We start from the raw sequence: 25,995 nt of genomic DNA on the forward strand, positions 1-25,995 counted from the left end.
TTCGCCCTCTTCCAGTGTGTTTCTTTATCGTGCTTCGGCGAGATCTTTCTTGAGTGACGCGATCTCTTCCTCTTGGGTTGTCACTCGGTCTGCCAGCGTGCTTCGAGCATGTTTATTGTACCCCAGAGATTGCGGTTCATCTTGGTAATGATCTCCGTCATTTCCTCTTTGCATTTTTGAATGGCATCCTCTAGGGGGTCGGCTTTATCGTTCATCTTCCTCATGCTTGATCGCCGTCCGCAAGGGGGGTGGCGGGGAGAGAGAGGGGGGGGGGGGGGGGGGAGAGAGAGGTGGGTGGCAAGGGGGACAACGCGCGGGGTAGGAGAGAGAGAGAGAGAGAGAGAGAGAGAGAGAATGGAAAAAACGTGATAAGAGTGCGGGCGAGAGAGAGAGACGGAGAGAGAAATGAAATGATATATTAACGTCTACAAGAGGCCAAAATGACCTATGAGACCAACTGATTACAATGATGAGTCTAGTACCAAGTCTGGGTACAAACAAGAAAACTACAAACAAAGAACTGATAGGAGTGCTACCGACTCCTATGGGTGGCTGGTAGGCTGAGCACTGGTATCATGCCATAAAGGTACAAAGTGGGGATAAGTGTCACCATGATACAATATAGCAGTAGCATGCTGCATGAAGCCTATCCCGATCGACATTCTGGGTGTCGTGCTAGAATCCTGTGGATCCTCTGCCGCAATCTCCGCCGGTGCTGCGTGGCTCCCCTCCTCAGTCGCGGTCGTCTCGATCTCCCTAACTCTATAGCTCGATCAATGAGAGTACCGCTGATGTGTGTATGGGTGGGAACCGAGCTCTCTGGTGGTGGTGTCCCCTCTGACTCTGTGGTACTCAGATTGAAGAAATCTGAGATGCGTCTCTGGGACTGTCTCTGTCTTTGCCCATTCAATAGAGCGTCTCTATGTCTCTGAATCTCAAGTAGGAATAATCCGAGACATCTTTGATCCTGATATCTCATGACTCTGTCTAACGAGTCAAAACCATCTCTGAATAGACAATGAAAGCGTCCCCGAATCTCATAGTAGACTGTGCAGCGACATATGTAGTGAAACTCTGTCTCTGGCTCTGCATGGCATAACTGACATATCCTATTGTCTGCTGGTATGCCTCTGAATCTACCTGTCTCAATCCCAAGCTGGTGTGAAGATGTGCGAATCTGGCCAATAGCACATCGTAACCTATGAGATAGATGTGTGTCCATGTAACTGGGCCGTGTGACAAATCCGTCTGTCGTGAGTTGAAGAAGATGTTCTCTATAGAAAACCCTCTTCGTACCCAACTCCCGTGATGGTTCTATCCATGTCCTCTTGCTGTCAAGCTGGATAAGATCCTGCCGAATAAGTCTAGTAGTCTCCATCCGTGTAAGAGCCAAGGATGGTGCATCAAGAGAATACTGGAAAGGGGGCAGCCTGTCCATGCTGAAACCATGAGTTCATCTGTGCATACCAACATGATGTATCTCCCTGTAATGCCAGCTGTCTGGATGACTCGAGAGCAAGCCTGGCATACCTGTCCCTGGTGGTGTCCCATAAGCTGTGTACAAATGATACTGATCTGGTGAGTGCCTCAACCTCCATAGGTGGGGCAGCCAGCTCCGCTCGTATGATGTCATGTGGGACTGAGGCCTTGGCTCTAATCAGCCTAGAAATCATAGATATCAGGGGTCTCTCCATATTAGTCCATCCAGCACTGTCAATAGGCGGTCCCCAAACCTGAACCGCGTAGTGCATAACTGAAGCGACCAAAGTATCGAAAAGCAAGAGCTTTGTTCGAGGTTCCTGGAACTGAACTTGCGAGCAAATCCTCTCTAAACCACCTAGGGTTGCATAGGCACGAGTCAATCTAGTGTCTGCTGCTACTTTCAGTGTGAACCTCGGTCCACTAAAGACCACCCCAAGATATGTGTATGCATCAGTGTACTCCATACTGTCCTATCCATATGTGAAAGTAGGTGCTGATCTCCTAACCCACTGTGGCGTGGTATTAAATACCATGACCTTGGTTTTACCAAGGTTGACAGACAATCCACTATCCTCTGCAAAACTATGCAATGCGTCCAAATGTCTCTGCATACCCTCTGGCGATTCTGATATCAACACGATATCGTCAGCATACAATAAAAGAGGGATCCATGTCCCTGCAAGCTGAGCACCTCTATCACCTCCTCTGTCAATATAATCAGAGACCCCATCAACATACATACCAAATAAAGTAGAGGACAGTGGGCATCCCTGTTTCACTCCGATGGTGGAGTGAACTATGTCGGATATCCCCTCTGATGTGCGTACATGACCCATCACTGAACTGTACAATGCCATGATCCCCCACATCAGCTCTGTGGGTACCCCCAATTCCATAAGCCGGTGCATCAATCTGGCCCTCGGCACTGTGTCAAAGGCTTTGCGAAAATCCACAAAGCTGCAGTATATCCGTCTACCATGTGCTCGACCCTCCTCAATGATAGCTCTGAGTGTAAAGACATGATCTAGTGTGGAGAAACCCCTTCTGAAACCAGCCTGCCCAGGTGCTCGTATGCCCATAATCTCTGCCCAACTGCTCAGCCTATGCTCGAGGATGGATGCATATAACTGTGCCAATGTGTGTCCTACCATGATAGTACGGTAATGCCCCGGCACTGTGGGGTCACCTGTCTTGAAGATAGGTACAATAGTAGATAATCTCCAAGACTCAGGGAGACCCTCACACATGACACGGTTGAATATCCGTGCAAGCATCTCTGCCAACAAATCCCCAGCATGTATAATGTGCTCTGCTACCAAACCCTCATGATCCTGCGCCCGTCTGGTCTTCATCCTGTCAATGGCCTCCTTTACCATCTCAGTGGTAAAGAAGGTGCTCGTAGCCGGACATGGTTGTGGTGGGTCTGGTAATGGTGGTTGTCCAGGTACAGTGTATAAAGATGTTTCATACTGCCCCCATATCTCTGTAGAAGTAATCACTGGTGGGGGAGACTTCTCATGGAATAGACGCCAAGCCTCTCCTAAATCTCTACTAAGGAAGAGCTGATATAAATCTTGCTCCATCTGGACCAAGAAAGCTCGCTTCTTCCGCCGCACTAGTCATCGTGTAGCAATGCGAGACTGTCTATAGGTGATCACTCCCAATGTAAGGTCCCGCTGTATCTAAGCTCTCCTCTGTTGACACTCCTCATCATACCAGTTGTTCTGAGGCATGTGCCCAGAACGACGTCTCTGCCCAGGCTGAGTGTGTGGATATGCCTCTGTCGCTGCCCCATGTAATGTCACTGTCAGCATAGATGTGATCTCCTCCACTGTGTATACTGGCTCTGATGTGCATAAAAGCCTACGTATCTCCTCTACATAGACTGAGTCAGTCTCTGGTGTAAAAGTATAGCGTGTATGTCCACCATCCCGTGAGGCCTGAGATATATTGTACTCAAAGGAGACTGATAATGTTAAAAGTGCATGATCTACTGCTATCCCAACTGGCCTGGGCCCCACTGTGAAATCCTGAATGTGAGAGATAAAGCTCGGATGTGTCAGAACATAGTCTACAGTGCTGGACCCATGTCTATGTGGAAAACAAGTAAAACCTGTAGACAATGGGAAAGTCGTTAAGCCATTCAGTATGGCTAAACTGTGAGTAGTCGTCATCTCTCTCAGGTATCTCCCATACTCTGTATGCTCTCTGTCGTGTGAGCATCTCTCAAGTCCCAACTCCTCTGGCTCTAGCTCTCTAAGCATCTCCTCTGATGTGTCATAGAAGATTGTCTGTGAGCTGCCTGTACGGGCATTGAAATCCCCCAGGAGTATGATGTCTCCATCTCTGGAGAACTCCCAGATATCATCATCAAGTACAGAGTAAGGAGACTGTCCTCTGGGTGAAGCATATACTGAAGTGCTGGGAGGAAAATAGCATATGGCGATATACAAGAAACGTCCAGTCTCTGCCCTCAGCCTCACCCACAAGTATCTGGCCTGATCATCTCTCCGAACTATGTGCAATAGTGGTTGGAGCTCCTCTCTGAAAAGAACTGCTACACCTCCTGATCCTCTAGTCCCATGTGCAGTTCTGGTGCATGTCCTACAAGCTGTCTCCCATCTGTATCCTGATATGTGCGGCATCAACTGTCCTGGAGCCTGATGAGTCTCTGAGTAGAAAACAATGTCTCTGTCTCTGAAGCTATCCTCAAAGGCCCCCACATCAAGTCTATACGAACCATTACAGTTCCAAACTGCCATCCTGAGAGTGGTCCCATAGGTCTCGCACGGTCATGTAGAGAGAGAGAGAGAGAGAGAGAGAGAGAGAGAGAGAGAGAGAGAAATGAAATGAAATGAAATGTTATATTAACGTCTTCAAAAGGCCAAAATGACCTATGAGACCAATCAGTTACAAAATAGTGAATCTAATACCATGTCTGGGTACAAAAGAACTAGAAAAGAACTAGAAGTGGAACAAAATACTACTACTACTACTACAATCTAAAACTACGTGGGTGTAGCAGCTGATACAATAGGTACCCGGTAAACTGGATGTAACAGTGTGTGAAACAAAGATGGAAGAAATGGTGAGGATCCATCCTCATCTGCACTCTGGATGTCGAGAGATTATGGCTCGAATCTTCTGTTGTAGTCTCCGTCGATGCTGTGTAGCTCCTCTCCTCAGTCGCGGTCGTCTATATCTCTGTAGCTCCAATGCTCGGTCGATGAGAGAGAGAGGAGAGAGAGAGAGAGAGAGAGAGAGAGAGAGAGAGAGAGAGAGAGAGAGGGAAGGGGGATAGACTTAATTTTAACAAACGATAGACTTAGACGATAGACTTAAAAGACTTAAAAAATGGAAGGTTAAAAGGTTAGTGCGTTAAGAAAATTAACAGCGCGATAGAGAGAGAGAGACATCGCGATAGACATACGCTATAGAGAGAGAGAGAGAGAGAGAGAGAGAGAGAGAGAGAGAGAGAGAGAGAGAGAGAGAGAGATATCGTGATAGACATACATGATAGAGAGAGAGAAATAAAAATGAAATGAAATGTTATATTAACGTCTTCAAAAGGCCAAAATGACCTATGAGACCAATCAGTTACAAAATAGTGAATCTAATACCATGTCTGGGTACAAAAGAACTAGAAAAGAACTAGAAGTGGAACAAAATACTACTACTACTACTACAATCTAAAACTACGTGGGTATAGCAGCTGATACAATAGGTACCCGGTAAACTGGATGTAACAGTGTGTGAAACAAAGATGGAAGAAATGGTGAGGATCCATCCTCATCTGCACTCTGGATGTCGAGAGAGTATGGCTCGAATCTTCTGTTGTAGTCTCCGTCGATGCTGTGTAGCTCCTCTCCTCAGTCGCGGTCGTCTGTATCTCTGTAGCTCCAATGCTCGGTCGATGAGAGTGCCAGTAGTGGTCGAATGAGTGTGGGACGAGCTCTGCAGTGGTGGCTGCTCCTCTGGCTGTCCCATATCTAGTGAAAAGAGATCTGTAATGTGTCTCTGGGACTGCCTCTCTCTAGCTCTCCCCAGTAAAGTGTCTCTATACCTGTGTAACTCAAGTAGATATAGTCCAAGACATCTCTGATCCTCATAACTCATGACCCTAGAGAGAGAGAAATGAAATGAAATGAAATGTTATATTAACGTCTTCAAAAGGCCAAAATGACCTATGAGACCAATCAGTTACAAAATAGTGAATCTAATACCATGTCTGGGTACAAAAGAACTAGAAAAGAACTAGAAGTGGAACAAAATACTACTACTACTACTACAATCTAAAACTACGTGGGTGTAGCAGCTGATACAATAGGTACCCGGTAAACTGGATGTAACAGTGTGTGAAACAAAGATGGAAGAAATGGTGAGGATCCATCCTCATCTGCACTCTGGATGTCGAGAGAGTATGGCTCGAATCTTCTGTTGTAGTCTCCGTCGATGCTGTGTAGCTCCTCTCCTCAGTCGCGGTCGTCTGTATCTCTGTAGCTCCAATGCTCGGTCGATGAGAGTGCCAGTAGTGGTCGAATGAGTGTGGGACGAGCTCTGCAGTGGTGGCTGCTCCTCTGGCTGTCCCATATCTAGTGAAAAGAAATCTGTAATGTGTCTCTGGGACTGCCTCTCTCTAGCTCTCCCCAGTAAAGTGTCTCTATACCTGTGTAACTCAAGTAGATATAGTCCAAGACATCTCTGATCCTCATAACTCATGACCCTAGATAGAGGACCAAAACCCTCTCTGAATAAGCAGTGGAAACGCCCCCGTATCTCATAGAACACTGTGCAATGACATATGTAGTGCAACTCTGTCTCTGGCTCTCTCTGGCATAATCGGCATATCCTGCTGTCTGCTGGTATCCCTCTGAATCTACCGGTCTCAATCTCGAGCTGATGTGAGGATGTGCGTATCTGACCAATGGCACAACGCAAACCATGAGACATATGTGTGTCCATGTAGCTGGGTCGAATCACAAACCCATCTCCTGTGAGGTGGAGAAGATGCTCTCTATAGAAAGCCATCTTCGTGCTCAACTCCTGAGGCGGCTCTATCCATGTCCTCCTGGTGTCGAGCTGGATCAGGTCCTGACGAATGAGTCTAGTGATCTCCACTGAGATGGTAAAGAGAGCCATTGACAGGATGAGGACCCGGAGGGCTTACGATCATGACGGTCTAGTAGCGGAGCACTTTATACATGCTAGGGATATGCTGATGGAGGTTCTTGCAGTGTTGTTCAATCGTGCCATGTGTGAGGGATTACCTGAGACTTGGAGGTTGTCTACTATTGTGCCTATATTCAAGGCAGGTGATCCTACAGAGCCTGGAAATTACCGCACTATTATGGTTGGACACACACTGGCACGATTGTATGCATCCATTATTGAGCAGCAGTTGAGTAACTGGGCAGAGGGTGAGGGTGTACGGGCAAAGGGACAGGCAGGTTTCAGGAGGGGTTTCTCCACTCTTGACCATATTCTGACACTCAGAGCTATCATTGAGGAGGGCAGGTCACATGGGAGACGGATTTATTGTAGTTTTGTGGATTTCCGCAAAGCATTTGACATGGTACCGAGAGCTCGACTGATGCGCAGACTGCAGGAGATGGGGGTGCCCACAGTGTTGATTTGGGGGATTATGGCTTTATACAGATCAGTGATGGGACATGTACGCACCCCAGAGGGGATATCTGACTTAGTTCACTCCACTATCGGGGTGAAACAGGGTTGCCCATTGTCTCCTACTCTATTTGGTATGTATGTTGATGAGGTGTCTGATTACATTGACAGAGAGGGTGAGAGAGAGAGAGAGAGAGAGAGAGAGAGAGAGAGAGAGAGATTTTCTGCAGGTGCTTGAGATCTTTGCTTGAAGGAGATGCTGAGCTCTTTTTCTCCCGAATGAAGTGTGCCAAACAGGTAACAATTAAAATTGGCTTCATGAAGTAGCACATACACATGTCTAAATAATTAGTAGAGGAAGAGCAATCTGTTTGTCGTTAGGAATACGACAACTTCAACAGTCTTTTGTGGGATAATGGCTTCTAAGCCCCTCTTATCAGTACTTCTTAATGGGCCTTATATATTTGCTAGCATCAGATCTGATGTAGCTTTCACCACACTCATTTAACTTAGTTACACCTTCCCAAAAGAAGTGAATCTGGTTAGAGTAGTAGTTAGTTTGGGTGGAATTAACTTTTCCTGTCATGTTTTGCTGTGGCAGCTAGTAACTAGCTCAAACAATTTGTTGGTCTGTACAGGAGTTAGTGAGGCTGATCTCTCTTACCAGTTTGGAGAGCACTGGAAATGTGTTTCCAACCATCATCAGGCTGCAGGTTTTTGTGATTTTTGTGTTTCTTAAATTGATGCTCCATAATTCATTAGTTTCTATTTTTCTGACCTAATGACTAACAAATCCTTTGAAATTTTAGATCTTGAACTCTTTATGTAAGGCTTGGGATGTGCGGTGGATAAATAAAAGGAAGGATCACACGAGGAGTCTTCAGGGACCATTTATCCCTGCCTCTGAGCATGTAGGTAACAATTGTCAGCTATATGGAGTTTGAGGTTCATACCTTCTATCATTCTGAAGTCTTTATGCTGTTGTATTTCTGTAGAGGCCATGGGCTGCCTTCCATCCATAGCTTGCTGTGTATATCATGTCAGTTCAGCTGAAAAAACTTAAACTGATTGTTCTTTTATCTTTGTTATATGTGCAAAGAGTTGGAAATACCTGTTTAAAGGCCTGCTCACTGCATTTTCTGGTTAGAGTACTGAGGCTTGTAGGGAAGGTTCCTTTCCCAGGCTTTCTTTTGTGTGCTAAAAACTTTGATCTTGGGGACAAGAGAAGAAACTCTGGGGAAGGTGCCCCACAAGTTAATCTTATGTGGGTGGCCCATTTATGGACAGTGCTCCTTTGGCCTCTTATGGTTGTACGGTTTTAAATTTTGTGATAGTTTCAGGAATCACATATAGTAAATGTAGGTTTTCTCATGGAAATTGGTGCAGTTGTGTACAAGTAATGTTTGGTTGCTTTTTAAAGGGTGTAATATTGAACTAAGAAACTTAATTTAGCCCACATTGTAAAGCCTGTACAGGTAAAAAAATTTGCTTCAATTGCTGCTAGTATGCGAGTTTTGTAAACGTTTACTGGTGGCAAGAGCCTTATAAGTTCGCTGTTTATCCATTTATTCAGCTGTTGCATTGTGTGACAGATTGTTGATTTATTGATACGCCGTTATTTCTGAAGCTATGTTTTCTGGCAGCTGGCGATGATTGATTATGACCGGCGGCAACAATTGAGGCACATGCAATACCAGTTTGATTTGTTTGAGCCTTTTGTTGCATATTACACTATCCTGCTTGGAGTTTTGCAATGTGAAAGTCATGTTCCGCAACAGCTTTTGGATTTTGCCACATTTGCACGGAAGGTAACAAGCATTTGACCTCCTTTCTAACAGAAATTTCTACTAGAAACTTGTATGAGCATTGTGTGTGTTTTTTGAAGGCTGGACGAGTTAACCAGGCTTCGGCTGCTATCCATGAGCTCAAGCAACATTTTAAACAGAGCATACATTCAGAAACTGATCAGGAGCATGTTGGCATGGCAGTAGCAAGAAAGGTAATGGCTGACGAAGCTTTTAGACTGGAGCTAAGTCTTTTCACTGTTTTAATGGCTGGTTCAAAGGTGTGAATTTGAGCTATCACATTTTCTCGCAAAATCACCAACAGGCCTGTTGTATGTGAAGGTTCAAGAAGCAAAGATATTATGGGTTCAAGATCAGCAGGAAATGGCTGTCAATTTGCTCAAGTATGTTATCAATCATTATAATATAGAAGCGGGTTTGGGGAGTGTGTACTGTTTGACAGGGAAATGGCTTGCTGAGACGCGGTCGGACAGGTATATGCTCTAACTTTGTACTTTTAAGGTTTGAATTTGTGTCATAACGTGACTGGAGATTTTTGTGTGTTTAGTGCTCGAATTATTTTAACACAGTATCTTCAAAAATCTGTACAACTACTTGAGAAGGTGGAGAACAAGAATCTTATTGAAAATGTAGGAAAGCGGTCACGGGCATTTTTTCGAATGGCTCACTATTCTGATTCATTGTATAAAAGCTATGAAGAGCGCCTCAATTCTAATGAGTGGAAAGCTGCACTCCGTTTGAGAACCCACAAGGTGGTCTTTTTACTTTTGTATTGCTTCTTTAAATTTCCTGCGCACCACAAATAAGTCTTGCTTGAATCATCCATTCTATCTATGGGTATATATTCTATGCATGTCCTCGGACCTTATCAAATGCATTTAGCAACTTTCTAACCATGTTTGTCTTGATTCTATTTACATAATGATTGGTCTAGCTGTTGTCTTGTCAGAGTAAAGAAGCAGAAGTTCTGGCTCGGAGAATTAAGGTATGCTTACTAGAAGCCAGAATTCATGATCTGCAAGAAGTAGTAATGCACATCTCACCTGCATAAGATATGAGTTTGTATTATGTCAGTCAATGTGAACTGGTAAAGAATTATATATATGTTGATGATTCCTTGCACCTTTGAAGATGATTTTGGGGGTGTGGGGGTGTGTGAAAGAGGGGGTGCTGGTCGGCAGTGCAGCAGCAGCAAATGCTCAGCTCCAATAATCACTAGAGTTAGTCCAGAAATGGAGGTTTCTCACTTGCATTATTGCCCTTGCTATCCTCTACTACATAGTCGCATCAGTTAACATGAAATGCATTGTCAAGACAAAGTTTTCCAGGTGTGGGTATCATGGAGTCCTCTGAATATCAACTTGCCCAAGACAGTTTTGTAAAGCTTACATAGGTCTAAGTCCCATGTCTGCATTCTTAACACTCTGGTCTTAAATTGTAGGATGCTCGTTCTCTAGTAGCTTGTGAGCCGGCACCATAACTGTGTATGCCCTAGGTCCATCTGTCTTTACAACAGTTTAAAGAGAATTTTTGCTTTGCAGGCTGAAAAATGGGAATCTACAAAAAAAGGTTCTCAAGGAAATGCTGCTGCTCGACTTCAGGTGGCAAATGTTGTCTGCAATATCATTTGTTCGGTTCTTAGAGTTCTAGAACACCCTTTTTAATGATGTTACGAGGCATTTGCAGGATGCTAGAGTGGATTTAGCTAGAAAGCTTATTGAGCTACAGAAGCAGCTTGCAATGGATAATGAGGAAGCCCATCGCCTTGAGGTGTGTTACTGTTATCATGCTTATTATGCCCGGTGTTTAATGTTACTGAAAGGCCATTTCTGTAGAGTGACAGAGAAACTTTCATGAGGATTGCATTGAATAGCTACCGCCAATGTCTGATCACCAGTAATAAATATGATCTTCGAGTGGTAAGAAGGAAATTCTCGAAGGAAAGATGGTTTTGTGCACTTAAACTGATTTTTCTTTGGCACAAATTTAACTTTCCTTTTTGCAGGTATTTAGAATCACATCGCTTTGGTTTAACTTATCAACAAATCAAGGAGTTGTGAAATCAATGCTTGATACCATAAATCAGGTCATTTATCCTGCTTGTTTTTTCTGTTTTCTTACATTGGACTGGACCATTCAACATCTTGGGTACTAAAGACAGAAGTAGTGTTTTTGTAACCTCGTCATTGCAAGCACGTAATTGTTGGAAGGTTTGGCCGTTTAATCGTCTTCCTCAAGTGTTCATGAAGTCCACAGCATGGTTTGTTTCCTGTGTAGATACTCAATATTCACCATTTTTTTGCTCTCAAGTTCTGTTGTTTAGCAGTTGCCTTGGAATTCACAAGCTTTTTCTGACTGGTTCTATGAGTAATCTAAGCATTAGGCAAGCTTTGGTGCTAGCAAGAAATGTGCAGTCTCTTGAGCCAGGCTTTCTTGCAGTTCCAGAAGATAATTCGTACTTACAACTAGTGATGTTTTTCTGTTTTCAAAAGAGAAATGAAAATCTTGGAATAATCTGTACCAAAATAGTGTGAGAGACGTTAAGTTGCTTTACTCAAAAAGAGAAGAGATCAGTATTGAATTATGAGCCTCTAGCTCCTGCTATGATAGCCGTTGAGATGTCCTCTACTCGTGTTAAAGCTGATGCTGAGAAAGATTTGCCTTAAACCTTCCATGTCGTCACGACTGGAAGCATTCTCCACACAGAGATTCCAGCCGCCTGCCAATCTCTTGCACATTGTGCATGGCAGAAATGAAAATGAAATGAAATGATATATTAACGTCTTCAAAAGGCCAAAGTGACCTATGAGACAAAAGAGTCTACAAATGGTGAATCTGATACAATGTCTGTGTAAAAGACTGAAAACTGTAACTGAGCTGAGCTAAAGTAAAATGGAACGAAATGAAAACTGAAACTGAGCTGAGCTAAACTGAGCAGAGAACGCTAGTGTGCATCTGCTGCAGCCTGCTGACGACCCTTTGATATCTATAATTGTGTTGTATTGGCACACATTGACAAGCTGCAACCGAATTGTAGTCTGTGATCTTTTTGACGTTTATAAGCTTCTTATTTCTTGGTTTTTACTGTGGACTTTCTCAATAAAGCGCGCACTTTGGTGGTGATGGTTTGAAACAGGTAAAATCCTACAAATTTTTGCCACTTGTTTATCAGATTGCTTCACGACTTGGTCCACTCAAAGAAAGTCAGGGAGTGCTGAACTTTCAGGTAATACCATTTCAATATTGCAAGCTGAGAACATGACTCACTGTTTTTAGTCACCTTAACTTTTTCCTATATCTGCCATTAAGTCTCTATCTTCATAAAGAAATAATTTTGCATGTTTTCATCAGCTTATTGATACTACTCCTCTCTGTATGCTCCCTTCAGTACGCTCTCACATGCTTACTGCGCAAATTGGGAACTGATCATCCTTACCATACTGTTAATCAGGTAAATGCAAAAGCTAGTCTAGTATCCTCATTTTTACTGTTGTGTCTCTACTTTTTGAATCAATGAAGGATCTTAATTTGTTTAAAGATTGAGTGTGCTAATCAGTGCGCTTCATTTAGTTGCTGGCACTCGCAAATGGTGATCGTGTCAAAGACAAACAAAAGAACAGAACAGCCTTTGTGATTGATATGGAGAAGAAGCTGGCAGCAGAAGCTGTATTGAATGCTCTTGCATCCGAAAAGAAAAGTTTGATTGACCAGGTTGGGTGTGGCTTCTTACAATTATTTTTTCTCTGTTCAGTGCTAATCAATGTATCGTCCATTTCAAGAGTCTCTTGACTATAGTTGGGCTAATTGTCTTCATTGTGCAGATGAAACAGCTGGTAGAGGTCTATATCAAGCTTGCCGAAATTGAAGTCAAGAAAGAAGTACGGCTCTTGAGTATTTTATTGGCCTTTTTGCACTCCTTCATGCTTTTGAGCTCCATGTATGTCTATGATGTAATCTTTGAACTAGGACATGAATAAAAGGATTCCTCTTCCTCGTGATATAAGGAGCGTACGTCAGCTGGAGCTAGTAAGTTGGAGATGAATTTACTACGTCGCAGTAGAATAGTCATCTGAATGTATAGATGCAAATGCAGGTTCCAGTCATCACAGCTGAGATTCCTATATCTCCTGATGCTGAGTATCCTGAAGGACATTTCCCTTATTATAAAGGCTTGTCTGACCGTTTTCTGTGAGTGTCTCTGCTTGGTTTCTTCATCAAGATTAAATGATTGATTAGTTTATACACCTTGAAAGTTGAGGGTTGTATTGGCATTAACTGCCGCAAAGATGACATGACTAACTGTACGTGCATGGCTGTTTATTTGCATTCTCTTGCTTTTTCTTCTGTTCTAGGCTGACCTTGCAGAATTTTGCAGAGTTATGCATGGAGTTAATGCACCAAAAGTAGTGGACTGTTTGGGTTCTGATGGGCGTCAATACCGTCAGCTGGCCAAGTCAGGAGACGATGACCTACGGCAAGATGCGGTAGTTCATCCTTGTTTAGCATTACCATATCAGCAATCACTGTGCTCAAGCATGTCCAGTGGGTAAGCTATCAAACATTCAATGAAGCTGGGTGTTTTGGTGCTGCAGGTGATGGAACAGCTGTTTAGTCTGGTGAATTTGTTACTTCAGCACCATCCAGATACTCGGCAACGAAGGCTTTGCATACGAACGTATAAGGCAGGGTGCAAAATGTTCTCTTAACTCCACATCCAATGTGTTAGGCTAAACAAGAGGATCACTTTTAGTTGTTTACTACAGAAGTTAAGATGGAGAATGAAGTTTTACACTGCTTGACAAACACGTGACACCCAGTATAAGGCCTACTTGCTGATCGTAGGAAAAAAAGTTCAACATTAAAACATGAAAGATTGGCCTATACCTTGTAGGCTTGTAGCTTTGTATCCATTTTCTTCCATATTTCTACAGTTGGTACTCAAAGAGTTGACTTTAAATGCCAATGACACTCCACAGTTTTTTAAGGGGTACCAATGCCCAAGAGAACTTCCTTCACAGTCTTTACCACCAAAGGGTAGCCAACGTGGCCCAGGGCATGTGTGTGTGGAACACAGGGCAAGAGTGCACAGCTTGTGAGGCAAGTGGAGGAAATTGTAAGTATCTTGCTACAGGTTTCTATGTTGAGTGTAGCTAGGAGACAAGCTAGTGGCAGGAGTTTTCTCAAGCCCCTTCCCTGTGAACTTTGTAGTAGAGAATTCAGTTATATGCTTAACTACATAGAAAATGAATCGAGGGCAGCATGTAGTGTGGGGTGTAGCAGGGGCAACTTCTATGAAGTTCTATGAAATGGACAACTTTTTCACAGCTCAAGCATGTTGATAAGGAATTGGAGGGGGATAAAACAGATTCTACTCCTAAATGCTTTGTGGTTCATCTAAATATTTTAAAAAATGGAATATAAATAGGTGAAGCCTTTGCAAGATGTACCGGGAGCTGTGACTCCAATGATGGTGTGGGAAGACAAGGGAATGTGCCATTGTATAAGCAACATTTTGTCGCTCAAGATGGTATCCTCATCTTTGGAGAATGGAGTGGATTTCTTGGTTTGTAACATCTTTTCATTAACCAATTGTTGCATTTAAAAAACACAAAGGAACAGGTTTTGACTCATAAGTATTTAAAGTGGATTTTGAAAATTTTGTCAGTTTTGAGAACTCTCATTTTTCACCTAGCAATAAATACTACAAAAGAACATCAATATCAGCGTCAGCGACTTTGGCACGCCAACATAGGGCAAGTCTAAGTTTAATGTATTTGATGTTGGGATTCGGGAAGCTTGGATTATGTGTGAATGATTCATGGCATGGGTACCAAACACTCTCTGTAGAACAGAAAACTGTCGCATGTCTTTTATGGCGTTTGGAGCAGTGAAAGTAAGAATGGTTTGATCAACAGGTTGTCCCCTTCACTCCAAGTGCAGGCGTTTTGGAGTGGGTGAATGGAACGATGCCGCTGGGGGAGTATCTCTTGGGCAGGTTTGAAGTTGTTCTTCAACACTGCTGATATTCTCGTGTTGTGTCTAGAGCAACTGATATTCTCGTGTTGTGTCTAAAGCAACTTGTTGAATTTTTTCTCTCAGTGATAGGAAAGGTGGCGCTCATGCTCGTTATAGACCAGATGATTGGACATTTCCAGCATGTAGAGAGCATCTTGAAAAGGTGAAGCAATGTTACATTTAAATTCTTAGTTTTGTCAATTTTAGATTCTCGAGGCTTGATCATGCTCGTAGAGGCAGAATAGCATATGAAAGTTTTAAACTCTTGTTTCAGGCAGGGGCAGTAGCCTGACACTAATCTCAAATGTGTGTGCAGGAGGATGATAAGCACAGTGCTTTTCAAACTATCTGCCAAAATTTCCGGTAGGCTTTAAGCTTACAAGTAACATTATGGCTTGCAATTTGTAATGTTTTATATATTCTGAAGTCAGCAGTGAAGGTTTCTGTGTATTCTTCAGTCCTGTCTTCCACAACTTTTTTCTGGAAAAGTTTGCTCACTCAGCTGCATGGTTTGAGAGGAGGCTTGCATACACACGCAGTGTTGCCGCAAGTTCTATGGTGAGTGTACACCTTCACGAATAATTCATATGCAATAGCAAGTTCCATTGTAAGTGCTTTCTTTCCGAGGTTTAACCATAGGGATTAATTTTTCTCGTCAGCAGGGGATTCCCCAAGATTACAATGTAGAGTAGAGGCATTTGCATTTTCAAGAAAAAGAGTAGACAGACGCAGTCCAGTTACGAGTGGGGATTGTGTGTGACCATGGTAAAAGAGTATCTGGGTTCTTGTCAACCCCCATTACTTCCTTTCTTCCTCTTTGGGTGAGGAGAAGGAGGTGATGGAATTTCTAGTGCTTTTCCTTTACCTTTCTCACGAGAAGCATTTCCAGAAGCACCCTGTTTGTCTTTTTGAGATGGTTGCAAGTGGGGTGGTTTAGGGATCTTAGAAGGTTCGGTATTTCTTTATATTATTCAACAGGGTATTTCTTTTTCTGTACCTAGACATGGTATCAGATTCACCTGTTTGTAACGGATTGGTCTCATAGGTCATTTTGGCCTTTTGAAGACGTTAGAGGTGCTCATGGGTACTACTACACATAGACAGTCACGGATTATCTTCCGCCGCCTAGTGAGACGAAAGAAGAGGGCTTACCTATCTCAATTAGAGTGTGATCTGTATCATTTGTTTATGAGTCGAGATTCTAGTGAGGCATGGAGGCTTTTCAATGAGCACTCTCCACCGCCAGCCATCACCTCCACAGAGACATGGGAGGAATATGCTACATCTCTCTATACAGCATCGAGGCAGCCACCTTTGCTTGACCCTCTAGAGGCATGCCCAGAAACATGTACTTTCTTTACTGCTGAGAGGGTAAGGAAAGCCATTGACAAGATGAAGACGGGAAGAGCACAGGATCATGATGGTCTGGTAGCAGACCACTTCATCCATGCTAGAGATATGCTTGCAAAGCCTCTTGCTATGATGTTTAATAGAGCCATGTATGAGGGTTTCCCTAAGACTTGGAGTATGTCCACTATTGTGCCTATCTTCAAGTCGGGAGATCCTATGCTTCCCGGGAATTACCGAACCATCATGGTTGGTCACACTCTGGCTAGGCTATATGCATCAATTCTTGAGCATGAGTTGAGTGGATGGGCAGAGAGAGAGGGCATACCGGTAGCATGACAGGCAGGGTTCAAAAGAGGTTTCTCTACTCTTGACCAGATTTTGACACTCACAGCCATTATTGAGAAGGGTAGACACCATGGTAGGAGGATATATTGTAGCTTTGTGGATTTATGCAAAGCCTTTGATACAGTGCCACGAGCCAAACTCATACGCAGATTTCAAGACATAAGGGTGTCCACAGTGCTGATCTGGGGGATCTAGCTTTATACAGGACAGTGGTAGGACAGGTACGCACTACTCAGGGCATGTTCGACATGGTTCACTCCACCATTGGGGTGAAGCATGGTTGTCCCCTATCTCCGACTCTCTTTGGGATATATGTAGATGAGTTTTCAGATTATGTACATACAGAGGGTGATAGAGGTGCTTAGCTTGCAGGGACATGGATTCCATCGCTATTATATGCTGATGATATTGTGTTGATCTCCGATTCTCTAGAGGGGATGCAGCGTCATTTGGATGCATTGCATGTATTTGCACGGGACAATGGATTGTCTGCGAAGACCAAGGTAATGGTGTTTAACACCACGGCGCAGTGGGTAAGGAGGTCCGCCCCCACTTTTACATATGGTCAAGAGATTGTGGAGTATGCAGATACATACACTTATCTTGGGGCGGTTTTCAGTGGTCCAGTATTTTCCCTGAGGCGTGCAGTAGATACGCAATTGACCAGAGCCTATGCAGCACTGGGGAGACTTGAGAGGATATGTTCGCAGGGTCAGTTCCAGGAACCTCGAACAAAGCTTTGGCTCTTTGATACTTTGGTCACTTTGGCCATGCTATACGGAGTGGAGATATGGGGCCCTTGTCACAAAGTGATGACGTGGCGGACAGCAGAAACCCTAATTTCTGCCAGAAACCCTAAAATTCCTGCAAAACCTAATTTCTGCCAAAAACCCTAATTTCCGAAAATCATGGAGGCTAAAAAAAATAAAAAATAAAAAATGAAATGATGAGCGACGCGAATTTTGCTTTTTTTATATAAAAAAAGAAAAGACTCTCTAAAGAGAGAGAGAGGACTACTGCTTTTGATTTTAAAGCTTTTGGGGCTCTGCTTTTGGGCATCCCTTGTAACCTTTAAATTAGTGGTGAGGGCCTCACTTCTCAGAGCATCTGGACGCAGAGTCTGAGAGTGAAACCCTAACCGCTCTCTTGTACTTTGATGATTGATTAATACAAAAAGAAATACCGAAAGGAGCGCCAGTCTTTGGGGCCAATATCTCTAGGCACGGAACTCCGCCAGGCCAGTGCAAATCTATTGTGATCTGTGAATTGTTTTGAAGTGGTTATTTGGTGCTGTCTGTTGGAATTAGGGTTGCAGAGAAACACACACAGCTTGGAGAAGACGAAGGAAGCTCAAGGCACACAATAGAGAGTGTGTTACTTAGTGTGCAATGGAAAAAAAAAATAGATAGCCCTAGAGTGATGGGCGTATATACAATGCACGGGGGAAAAAACCTCCTAAAGAGGGAAAAAATGCCCCGGCGGTCCTAGTGTGTTCACACACATCACTACCACATGTATATGGTAACAAATCCCCCCTGGAGTGATGCGGTGAACGAGAGCTGGCACATGAGTAAAGGGAAGTGCCATGCCCTGAGGACAGGATCAGTCCACAAAGGGGAGTAAGCCCAAAGCTTTGCGGAAAGCTTCAAGCTTCTCACGAGACAATGCCTTTGTGAAAAGATCTGCAAGGTTGTCCTGTGTTGGCACATAAGCCAAGCTGATCTCTCCTGCTGAGAGCCTCTCCCTGACATAGTGGTAATGCACCTCAATGTGCTTTGTGCGAGCATGAAAAACTGGGTTCCTCGCAACTGCCAATGCGCTCTGACTGTCAGTGTAGATAGTGTTGGCAGTATCCTGTCCAACACCCAAGTCAGCCATAAGGCGTCTGAGCCATACACACTCAACCGTAGCTGTGAAGACTGCCCTGTACTCAGCCTCACAACTCGAAGTGGCCACAGTAGGTTGCTTCTTGCTCAACCATGATATACATGAACTGCCAAGCATGAAACAAAAACCACTTGTGGACACTCGTGTGTCAAAACAACCAGCCCAATCTGAGTCCGAAAAAGCATGTAAGTCTGGCGGCAATGATCCCCCCTTGGGATAAAACAAGCCAAGATGTAAAGTGCCACTAAGGTAGCAGAAAATCCTCTTGACAGCCTGCCAATGCTTAGACCCTGGGCTATGCATAAATCTGCTGACCTGCGAGACTGCAAACTGAATATCTGGCCTCGTGTTGCATACATAAATGAGGCAGCCAACAGCAGTTTGGTAAAGAGTGACATCAGCAGGATCGCCAGCATCATGTAGACTCAACTTCAAACCTGTTTCCATGGGAGTGGCAATAGGTTTGCAATCCTCAAGTCCAAACTTACATAGCAATGTCTCTATGTAACTTTTCTGACACAAGGCAATACCACCATCACACTGCTTAAACTGTATACCCAAGTAATGATGCAACAGCCCCAAATCTTTCATCTTGAAAGTAGCATTCAAATCAGCCTTAAATTCAGCAATATGTCTCTCATTTGGTCCAGTGATCAGCAAATCATCAACATAAAGAACCACAATGAGAAATACATCATCCTCACGCTTTACATACAATGTGCTTTCTGTTGGACTGTTACGAAAGCCTCGTTTAACCAAATGAGTGTCAGCTTTCTCATACCAAGCACGAGGAGATTGCTTCAACCCATACAAAGCCTTCTTACATTTGCACACTTTGTCCTCTTGTCCTTTTATGACAAAACCGCGAGGCTGCGTTACATAAACTTCCTCAAATATGTCACCATTCAAGAAAGCAGTAACAATGTCTGATTGATGTACATCCCAACCAAAATGAGCTGCCAATGCACATAGAAAACGCACAGTAGTCATACGACAAGTGGGAGCAAAAGTCTCTTCATAATCTATGCCTTTTTGTTGTGCATAACCCTTTGCAACAAGTCGAGCCTTATGGCGATCGATCTCACCATCTGGCTTGCGTTTCAACTTGTAAACCCACTTCGTACCAATGGCCTTTTTGCCAGGAGGCAAATCACATAAAGTCCATGTGTCATTCTCTATAAGTGCATCATATTCTGATTTCATGGCAGCAATCCAATTTTCTGAATTTTGTGCTTCATCAAAAGACAGAGGCTCCTCAACATCATGTAAACTAGACACAGCCAAAGCATAACAATCTAATGCATAAGATGCATGGCGAGAGCCTGAACGAGTACGACTAGATAAAGGTGCATCCAATTTACTGTCACGCAAAGTGTGCACCAGCCATTTTGGCATACCTCTAGCCTGCTCATTTTCAGCCCTTTCCTCATCAAGTACATCATGTACATCTGCATCAGTGATAGGCTGTTCTAAAACATTTTCAGAAACCCCCATAGGCTGTACATTTGCCTCATTGGAACTTACATTCGTATTTCCACCACTGAAAAGAGGCAACAAAGTGTCATAAATGTCCTGTGAGCTTACATTACTGTCTCTAGTACATGACAGCAAGGGCTGAACAGAATCTTCCACAAACACTACATCCCGTGAAACCAGAATACGTTTTGTTTGCGGATGGTACAACCTGTAACCTTTGCTTTCAGCACTATAACCAACAAAAATACATTTGACAGCCTTATCATCCAATTTTCTGCGCTGCACTTGTGGCACCAAAGCATATGCCAAACAGCCAAAAACACGCATGTGCTCAATAGAAGGCTTTCTATCATGCCATGCTTCATATGGAGTAATAGACTGCAAAGCTTTCGTAGGACACCTGTTAAGTACATAAGTGGCACACATGATGGCCTCAAGCCAAAAAGAATGCGGCAAAGCTTGACTTTTGACCATACAACGTGCCATTTCCATTAGTGACCTGTTTTTCCTCTCAGCAACACCATTTTGCTGAGGTGTATAAGGTACTGTACATTGGTGTTTTATCCCACGACTAGCCAGAAATGCATTAAATTCATGAGACATATACTCCCCCCCTCGATCGGAACGGAGGGTGCCCATAGTACATTTTGAGACATTTTCAGCCATAGCCAAAAATTGTTTGAAGCACATAAAAACTTCGGACTTCGCTTTAAGCGGAAATACCCATGCATGCCTGGAGTAATCATCAATGAAAGTCACGAAGTACAGGTAATTGCCCAACGACGGAGTTTGCATGGCCCACAAACATCACTATGCACAAGTTGCAACCTGCATGTGGCCCTAACTGAACCATCCTTTGGAAACTTAGAACGCTGCATTTTACCCAGAATACAGCCTTCACAAACATGTTTGACAGGTGCTTCAAGAGGCGGCAAAGAAGCAACCATATCAGATTTCTGCAAACGCAGCAAACTGGCAAAATTCAGATGACCAAAACGTGCATGCCAAAGTTTTGCATCTAAAATAGCCCTTGAATCTGCAACAGCATTTGCAAAATTTTGTCCACACTTGTCATACAAAGTGAGCTTATACAGCCCACGGCACAAAAGCTCAGATGCAACAATTTCATCACCAAAACTGAGATCATGAACTGTACATCTGTCATCCACAAATTTGACTACAAGTCCAAGTCTAGCAAGTGCGGATACAGACAAGAGATTCTTCTTGATCCCAGGTACATAAAGTGCATCAACAAGTGTGAAGGAACTGCCATTAGCAGCAGTGAGCACAATCTTTCCAACTCCCTGAACTGGATAAGAGGCGTTGTTGGCACAAGTGACTGAATTCCCATGAGGGACAGACTCGAGAGAGGTAAACAATTCACGATGTGAGGTAATGTGCTTTGTAGCACCACTGTCGAAATACCACACATGTGAATCTGCAGCAACTGACAAGCATGCATCATGGACAGCAGGATTGTAAGTGCACTCTGCGCTAAAAGCCCATTCTGCATCAACATCAGCATCACAATCTCCTTTCACAGAAGACTCAACAATGGCTGCATTTGTAGTGGAACCAGCATTTGCAGTGGAACCACCCTCTTTCTTCTTAGCCTCTTTGGCCTTCAACTTAGGACACGACTTGATCAAGTGATCATTGGCTTTACAATAATGGCAACGCATCTTCTTTTTGCCCTTATCACCAGAATTGCCAGACGAAGTGCTGCCAGCAGAAGCATTAGGAACAGAATTTTTGCCACTCGCAGCAGAACCATAAGAAGTGGCTGCATTACTGTTACCACCCTTTCTTTGAGAGGCAATAAAAGCCTGTTCAACTGCACGCTGCCTAGTCCTGTTTTTTCTAGAAAGTGACTCTTGCAACAGCAATGTGCATAATGCATCAAACTTGACAACTTCAAGATTTCCTTGGGTCATGAGTCTCCAAGTACTAGCAAAAGTCTGGTAGGAATCTGGTAAGGCATCAAGAACAGTCTGCACAAGGGAACTGTCCGAAATGACTTCACCTGCAGAAATGAGACCTGCAGAAATGAGTTGCTCATTGATATCCTTGACACTAGCAAGGAAAGTGTCCATATCATCTTCCTCATGCATAATCTTCGACTCTAGCTCTTTACGCAGCAAAGCAATTTTAGCCTCATTGCGGCTTGCATAAAGACCTGCTAGAATATCCCAAGCCTGTTTTGCAGATTTTGCTGAACGGATGTGAGGAATAATGGTGCGCTTCACAGACAACGCAATCAATGCATGAGCCTGCGCATCCTTAACATCCCAACGAGCTTGTTCTGCCGTAGGCAAAAGAACTCTAACAGCTGCAATCCTTGCAGCAAGACCTGCAACATCCTCAACATCGCCTACATCTTCAGAACCAGGACGTACATCAATGCCCTGCACAATGTTCCAGACACCTTTTGACACAAGAACATGTTGCATCATATAAGCCCACATAGGGTAGTTGTCCCCATCCAACCTGTCCTCAGCAGCAAACATCTTGAACACATCTGTGTTGTTGTTGTCAGCCATGGTAAATGCTGCACCTGATGTGAAAACTGCCCGAAAATAGGAGAAATGGAGCGGGAACAACTTGTGCTATATAGCACAAACCGTAGAAGACTATAAGGCACCTGTTATGCAGAAAACGGCACTGACAGAAAATCTGCACAAAATGACGAAATAGCCTGTGCAGTACTGCCTGTAGTGGAAACGGAGGCCAAAATGAGCCCAAATCAAAATTCTGAGCAGACCAAGCTCTTCGAGCTTGCCCAAAATATTTGTCGACCTGCGAACGCTCGCCAAAGCTCACTGAAATCGGAGAAAGTGAGCAGGCGTGTGCTGGAGCAGCTGGCGACTAAGCCCGGGAGGACGTGACCTGCTCTGATACCAATTGTTGGAATTAGGGTTGCAGAGAAACACACACAGCTTGGAGAAGACGAAGGAAGCTCAAGGCACACAATAGAGAGTGTGTTACTTAGTGTGCAATGGAAAGATAGATAGCCCTAGAGTGATGGGCGTATATACAATGCACGGGGGAAAAAACCTCCTAAAGAGAGAAAAAATGCCCCGGCGGTCCTAGTGTGTTCACACACATCACTACCACATGTATATGGTAACACTGTCGCGGTTGATTCTTGACTTGGAGTGTCCAAGTCTGTTACAGTGGTATCAGAGCACAGCCGATTTCTCTTCTACGGGAAATCCGATCCCCGTAAATTTTTTTCCGCGGCACCTATGGCTTCAGGCAATGATCAGTCGACTCCCTCTGCATCTGGAGATGCGGGCTGGGATCACAACGAAGCTTCACACAGAGAGTATGGCCCGCCTCGGCCTACTCAAGCGGAGCAAAGAGAGATGGAGCGTCGCCAGTTGATCGGCGATGCAACAAAGATGATGCTCAATTTTGCCAAGGATCCGAAGATGGCAAAATATATGAACCAGACCTCTTTGGAAGAGGTACAGACAGAGTGGCAGAGAACCACAACACCACTCCCGAAACCTGCTCTCAAGAAACCTTCTACCTCCAAGAAAATATACAGAGAAGGAACTGGAGAACGTGGTTGATGCACGGATTGCTCAGCTTTTTGACACGCAAAAGAAAGCCAAAAAGCAAAAGAAAAGCACTGACTTTCCAAGTTATTTGGGTCGTCAGTCGACTTTTGAAAAGGCAAAGAAACAGAAGAAGCGTGTTCGATTTGAAGGAGTACCCAGTTCTTCTTCTTCTTCTTCTTCTGATAGTTCTTCTAGCTCCTCGGACTCGAGCGAAGAAGACACGAAAAGCAAAAAGCAAAGCCAGTAACAACGCTTCGGAAAGGGCAAGAAAAAGGCAAAGAAGGCTACATCTCGCCCAGAGACTGACAGTTCTACTGAGGACTCGTCTACAGACAGCTCAGATTCCGATGACGGAAAGTTTTATGCGAACAAGAAGAATTTTTACAAAGCCAACCAGTATGACTTTCTCGAAGATAAAAGCAAGAAAGTCCGAGAGTTTAAGGAAGGTGGCCACTCGATCAAGTTTGATACTTTTCAGGATACTTAGATGCTTCGAAGGCTTTGTCTCTTATACAGCAGTTTGACATCGCTTTCGCGGGAGGACGCTATTCAGAGCACTCCAAGATTCGGAGAGCTATCTCTTACCTTAAGGGGAATGCTCGTACTTGGTGGTCCACGCTTCTTTTAAACAAGACTACGCCAGTTACATGGTTGAAATTTAAGAGGCTTTTTATTTCTTCTTGGTTGATGCAAGAGTTTGAACGAGATATACGAGCTGCTTGGAACCATCTTCGGATGACCAAGAGCGATACAGTAAATACTTACTGTGAAAGATTCTGGAGCTCTTTCTACCCGCCTCTTCATTCAAGAAGATCTTGTTCAGAGAACAGATTGAACGGTTTACCTTGGGTCTACCTACAGAGATCCGAGATCACTGCTTGGAATAGAAGTCAGCTTCTATTTAGGAGTTGATGAGTCATGCGAAGCGGGGCTTTGCCATTCACTCTGGCAGTCTGACCCACCCCACAGACGAGGCCATGACACAACGAGCCGAACAGACTTGTGGGAATGAAAGTAGAAAGAAAAAAGAGCAACCCAGGGAAAAAGGATGCACGACCCAAGCTTACTCCTGAGGAGAGAGCTCGCTTCATCAGAGAGGGGAAGTGCTTTGGATGCAGGGAACATGGACATATCTCCACGAAGTGTCCTAAAAAGGCACAGAAAGAACAGAATGATAAAGACGACGACAGGTCTGAGAGTTCGAGAGCAGCCGAGGAATGTGGCAGAAAAGGCAGATAGAAAAGCAGAACTGGTACCACATGGCGTGGGACCTACATCGAATCTAATGAATGAAAGTACAAACTTTGCCGCTTTTGGGGCAAAGTGAAGGATCGGGAAGCTCTTTTGAAGGAGCCAAGGCCAACTTCTTTTCACTTGGAATTGGCGGCTCAATTTGGAATTACGCTCGACAGACTGACGCCATAGGCAGAGGTAGTTCGACTGGCACCCGGATGGGATGTTGCCATTACACCGAGCATTGGCAAACTTTGTTTGCAATGATAGGGGTGTTCAGGGCACGCGAGTGATGTTCTACTCGGGATCCCTTGGTACCACAAGAACTACGCCGTGGTTGACTGTCGGGCCGAGAAAGCGACTTTGATAAATGAAGGGCTTAGAGATTGTACTTGATGAACTTCAGTTTCTTACTCATTCTTTTGGAAGAGAACTGAACGATGGATAAAGGTTGATTATGTTTTGACCTGATCAAAAGAACGTCAAGATTTTTCTCCACACTCATGCCGATTGCTTTTCAGAGGGCTTGAAGATCAAACCATTGATCTGATACCTGGAAGCACGCCACCGAATCGGCCACCTTACCGTGTGAGCCGAGTACAGAATGAAAAGATTATGAACCCAATGAAAGACCTCTTGGAAAAGGGTCTTGTCCAGCCTAGTACTTCACCGTATTGCTCTCCAGTGTTGTTGGTTTTGAAGAAAGACGGATCTTGGAGAATGTGCATCGATTATAGCACTCTCAACGAAATCACCATCAAGAACAGATTTCGGATTCCTAGGATCGATGATATACTCGACAAGTTACAGGGATCCTCGTGCTTTAGCAGGATTGACTTGAAGAGTGGATATCATCAGATCAGGATAGCGCCAGGAGATGTCTACAAGACAACTATTCGGACGACTTTTGGGTTATTTGAGTTTTTGGTGATGCCTTTTGGCTTAACCAATGCTCCTGCGACATTTAACCGGATGATGGACAGGATTTTTCGAGAGTACAGGCTTCTTTGACGACATGATTGTTTTCTCCAAGAATGAGGCAGAACACAGAGATCATCTGCTTCAAGTCTTTCAGGCATTACGAGATCACACGTTAGTGATTAATGCAAAGAAAAGTGAATTTTTCCTACCAGAGATACACTTTTTGGGACACATTGTGTCAGCAGCAGGAGTGCAAATGGACCCGGCCAAGATAGAGACTATCCGTGATTGGCCCG

General features: G+C 44.0%; 1 protein-coding gene across 10 annotated transcripts in view; it reads left to right on the forward strand.

Annotated features, from left to right (window-relative positions):
• Positions 1-25,995, forward strand: part of ATM (Serine/Threonine-kinase ATM-like protein) — a 289,283-nt gene that overhangs the window by 240,266 nt on the left and 23,022 nt on the right. For 5 of the 10 annotated variants that reach the window (XM_086526402.1, XM_086526401.1, XM_086526406.1 and 2 more), the window contains exons 51-74: positions 7,335-7,401; positions 7,743-7,817; positions 7,914-8,015; positions 8,748-8,912; positions 8,990-9,103; positions 9,231-9,382; positions 9,457-9,661; positions 9,859-9,894; positions 10,451-10,513; positions 10,596-10,679; positions 10,745-10,828; positions 10,915-10,995; positions 12,046-12,135; positions 12,298-12,360; positions 12,480-12,620; positions 12,731-12,787; positions 12,876-12,935; positions 13,003-13,097; positions 13,285-13,393; positions 13,502-13,591; positions 14,825-14,904; positions 15,009-15,087; positions 15,241-15,287; positions 15,383-15,482. In XM_086526402.1, coding sequence (XP_086382528.1) covers positions 7,335-7,401; positions 7,743-7,817; positions 7,914-8,015; positions 8,748-8,912; positions 8,990-9,103; positions 9,231-9,382; positions 9,457-9,661; positions 9,859-9,894; positions 10,451-10,513; positions 10,596-10,679; positions 10,745-10,828; positions 10,915-10,995; positions 12,046-12,135; positions 12,298-12,360; positions 12,480-12,620; positions 12,731-12,787; positions 12,876-12,935; positions 13,003-13,097; positions 13,285-13,393; positions 13,502-13,591; positions 14,825-14,904; positions 15,009-15,087; positions 15,241-15,287; positions 15,383-15,482 — 2,239 coding nt within the window. Of the gene's footprint in view, positions 1-7,334; positions 7,402-7,742; positions 7,818-7,913; positions 8,016-8,747; positions 8,913-8,989; positions 9,104-9,230; positions 9,383-9,456; positions 9,662-9,858; positions 9,895-10,450; positions 10,514-10,595; positions 10,680-10,744; positions 10,829-10,914; positions 10,996-12,045; positions 12,136-12,297; positions 12,361-12,479; positions 12,621-12,730; positions 12,788-12,875; positions 12,936-13,002; positions 13,098-13,284; positions 13,394-13,501; positions 13,597-14,824; positions 14,905-15,008; positions 15,088-15,240; positions 15,288-15,363; positions 15,483-25,995 lie in introns of those variants that run through there. The other 5 variants (XM_086526403.1, XM_086526405.1, XM_086526408.1 and 2 more) reach the window with 4 other exon arrangements.

This window comes from Adiantum capillus-veneris, chromosome 13 (genome assembly GCF_014529385.1).
Source record: "Adiantum capillus-veneris isolate H3 chromosome 13, ASM1452938v2, whole genome shotgun sequence".
In the NCBI taxonomy this organism is placed as follows: Eukaryota; Viridiplantae; Streptophyta; class Polypodiopsida; order Polypodiales; family Pteridaceae; genus Adiantum; species Adiantum capillus-veneris.